Source organism: Micropterus dolomieu, unplaced genomic scaffold, assembly GCF_021292245.1.
Source record: "Micropterus dolomieu isolate WLL.071019.BEF.003 ecotype Adirondacks unplaced genomic scaffold, ASM2129224v1 contig_8814, whole genome shotgun sequence".
NCBI lineage: Eukaryota > Metazoa > Chordata > Actinopteri > Centrarchiformes > Centrarchidae > Micropterus > Micropterus dolomieu.
The window spans coordinates 1-3072 of NW_025737800.1; the positions used below are offsets into that span (position 1 = coordinate 1).

Sequence of the window (3072 nt, forward strand, 5' to 3'; positions counted from 1 at the left end):
CCGACAGCACTTCAGGGAAGCTGTCCGCCACCGCCACGTTAACAATGACTGTAGCTGAACGAGAGGGCTGCCCGTTGTCCTCCACTATAACAGTCAGTCTTTGTTTCACAGCATCTTTATCAGTCACTTGGCGGATAGTTCTTATTTCTCCATTCTGTAAGCCCACTTCAAACAGCGCCCTGTCTGTGGCTTTCTGCAGTTTATAGGAGAGCCAGGCATTCTGTCCAGAGTCCACATCAACAGCCACCACTTTAGTGACCAGATAGCCCACATCTGCTGAACGAGGCACCATTTCAGCCACCAGAGAGCCACCAGTCTGGACTGGGTACAGAACCTGAGGCGGGTTGTCGTTCTGGTCCTGGATCATTATTTTCACAGTCACGTTGCTACTGAGTGGAGGGGAGCCTCCGTCCTGCGCTTTCACAGTAAGCTGAATTTGTTTAATTTGTTCATAATCAAAGGAACGAATCGCGCTAAGAACTCCAGTTTCGGAGTTTAATGACACATAAGTAGAAACTGGACTACCACTGATATCTGTGTCCTCTAAAAGATACGAGATTCTCGCGTTTTGATTCCAATCAGAGTCTCGCGCGCTGACAGCAAATATGGAAATTCCAGGGGGATTATTCTCCGTGACGTAAGCAGAATAGCTCTTTTTATCAAATAATGGTGCGTTGTCGTTTACGTCAGATATTTTGAGGTGTAATTTTGTTGAGCTAGACAGAGGAGGAGTCCCCAGATCAGTGGCTGTTATTGTTATGTTATAATCTGAGACGGATTCTCGATCAAAATGTTGATCTGATATCAAATTATAATAGTTCGTTAGAGATGATTCAATCTTAAATGGAAGTTTGCCATCTATGGAACATCTTATGTGCCCATTTCTCTCAGAATCTGCATCTTTTACATTCAAAATAGCAATCATTGTTCCAAGGCGTGCATCCTCAGACAAGGGGCTGGAAAATGACATAATATTTATAATTGGGGCATTGTCGTTGACATCAACAACATCAAAAATAACTTTACTTGTCCCAGTTAGGCCACCGTGATCCTTTGCCACAACCCTCACCTCATATTTTCTGTCTTTTTCATAATCTATTTGACCAGCCACATAAATCGTGCCAGTGTTTTCATCAATACTGAAAATATCTGCCGCACTTCCTTTCATTTTAGACAAACTGTAAGTAATGAGACCATTTGAGCCACTATCGGCGTCTGTGGCATTTACTGTAATAACGCTTGTGCCTTTCATCGTGTTTTCCATCACGGATGCTTTATATACTGATTGGTTAAACACCGGAGTATTGTCGTTGGCATCTAACACAGTGACATCTATATTTACTGTACCAGATCTCTGTGGTGTTCCTCCATCAACAGCTATTAGTTTTAAAGAGAAATGTGGATGCCTCTCTCTGTCTAAAGGCTTCTGGAGAACCATCTCAACATATTTACTCCCGTCTGGATTTGCATGTTGCTTCAATATAAAATTGTCGTTTGGTGATAAAATATAGTCTTGCAACGTGTTCTGCCCCACATCTAGATCCTCTGCACTCTCCAGTGGAAACTGCACTCCAACTACAGCTGATTCACTTATTTCAATATTGATAGGTTTATCTTTATTTGGGAAGACGGGAGCGTGGTCATTTATATCCAAAACCTCAACAGTTATTCTGTGCAATTCCATGGGATTTTCCAAAATCACCTCAAAGCTGAAGCTACATGGTGTTATTTCACCACAAAGCTGCTCTCGGTCTATTCTCTCATTCACGACTAGAATCCCTTTGTCTGTCTTCAGCTCGGCGTAGTGGATGTTTTCTCCGGTCACGATACGGGCCCGCCCAGAACGGAGCCTTTTCAGATCCAAACCAAGATCTTGCGCTACGTTACCAATGACAGAGCCTTTCTTCATTTCCTCTGGTATTGAATAACGAATCTGGCCACCTACCATGTTAACCGCAAGAAGCAGCAAAATAAGCAGTCCTATTTGCCGTCGCAGTCCATAAAACAATCGCCATCTTGCGCATCTGTAGGTGAGGGAATCTCGAGTTGCCATCATGGCAACAAAGAACAGAAAATAGTAATTTATATCCAGGTATTATGACGGAAAATGTGGTTCTTATATAAACGTTCCCTGGTTCCGTGTTACATTTAATCACGTCTTCAAGCTTTACACGCAAGTCGGTGAGACCATGTTCTCTCTTGTGTGGCCTAAACCCCGTTAAAACACAGAGAGCCTTCTTCACTGTGTAGTCAGTCGAGGGATGAAGTGAATGACGACACAACACTGAAAATATTTTACTGACCAACAGCGTCCCTCAGAGTCTGAAAGATGAACGTCAGACGAGGCCCCTACCACACTAACACTTCAAAGCAGACACTCTTTACACAGCTCTATCTCGAGTGAAAACCACTTTGGAATGAATTTTGGACTAACTGTAAGCGTGAAAGTGCTTTGTGATTTATACCGATATGAAGTGCATTACAGTAGTCTAATCGAGAAGAAATAAAAGCATGTGTAGCTTGTTCAAAACTGTTAAAAGACAAAAACGGTTTAACTTTGGCTAAAAGGCAAAGATGATAAAAACCAGATTTCACAACCGCATTTATTTGTTTGTCAAGTTTAAAATCACTGTCTATTTTGACCCCAAGGTTAGTTACAACAGGATGCACAAAGTCATTAAGGGGGCCCAAGTCGATCATGGAGTTAGTGGCGCCAAACTGCATGATCTCTGTTTTAAAATAAATGGAGAGTTTATAGGGTCTAGAAAGACTGACGTGTAATTAAAACACTCTCCTCTAAAATATGATATCCACAAATTCAGTTTATGGACCTATTCAGCGGTTTATGCAATGCAAATGTAGGAAGAGGGCTAGACACTTAAATATTCTGAAGTGAAAATATATCGGGATTCCGGTTCTGCATTACACAATTACATGGTGATGAAATGTAAATGATTTTACTCTGACTGCATTTGTTCCGCAACTTTTTCAGGTACCAGTATGCCTAATGTAAACCACAGTATCCTTTCTTGCCACTTGGGCAAAAGATGTATTTCGCCTACAAAAAAAAAA

General features: G+C 41.7%; 1 protein-coding gene across 1 annotated transcript; it reads right to left on the reverse strand.

Annotated features, from left to right (window-relative positions):
- Window positions 1-4: 4 nt before the first annotated feature.
- On the reverse strand, window positions 5-2196 carry LOC123965180 (protocadherin gamma-A11-like; the record flags this gene model as incomplete). The annotated part of the gene is made up of 1 exon (XM_046041748.1): window positions 5-2196. A coding segment is annotated over exon 1 (2052 nt), but the record flags the coding sequence as incomplete, so codon positions are not given.
- Between the last annotated feature and the right edge of the window lie 876 nt (window positions 2197-3072).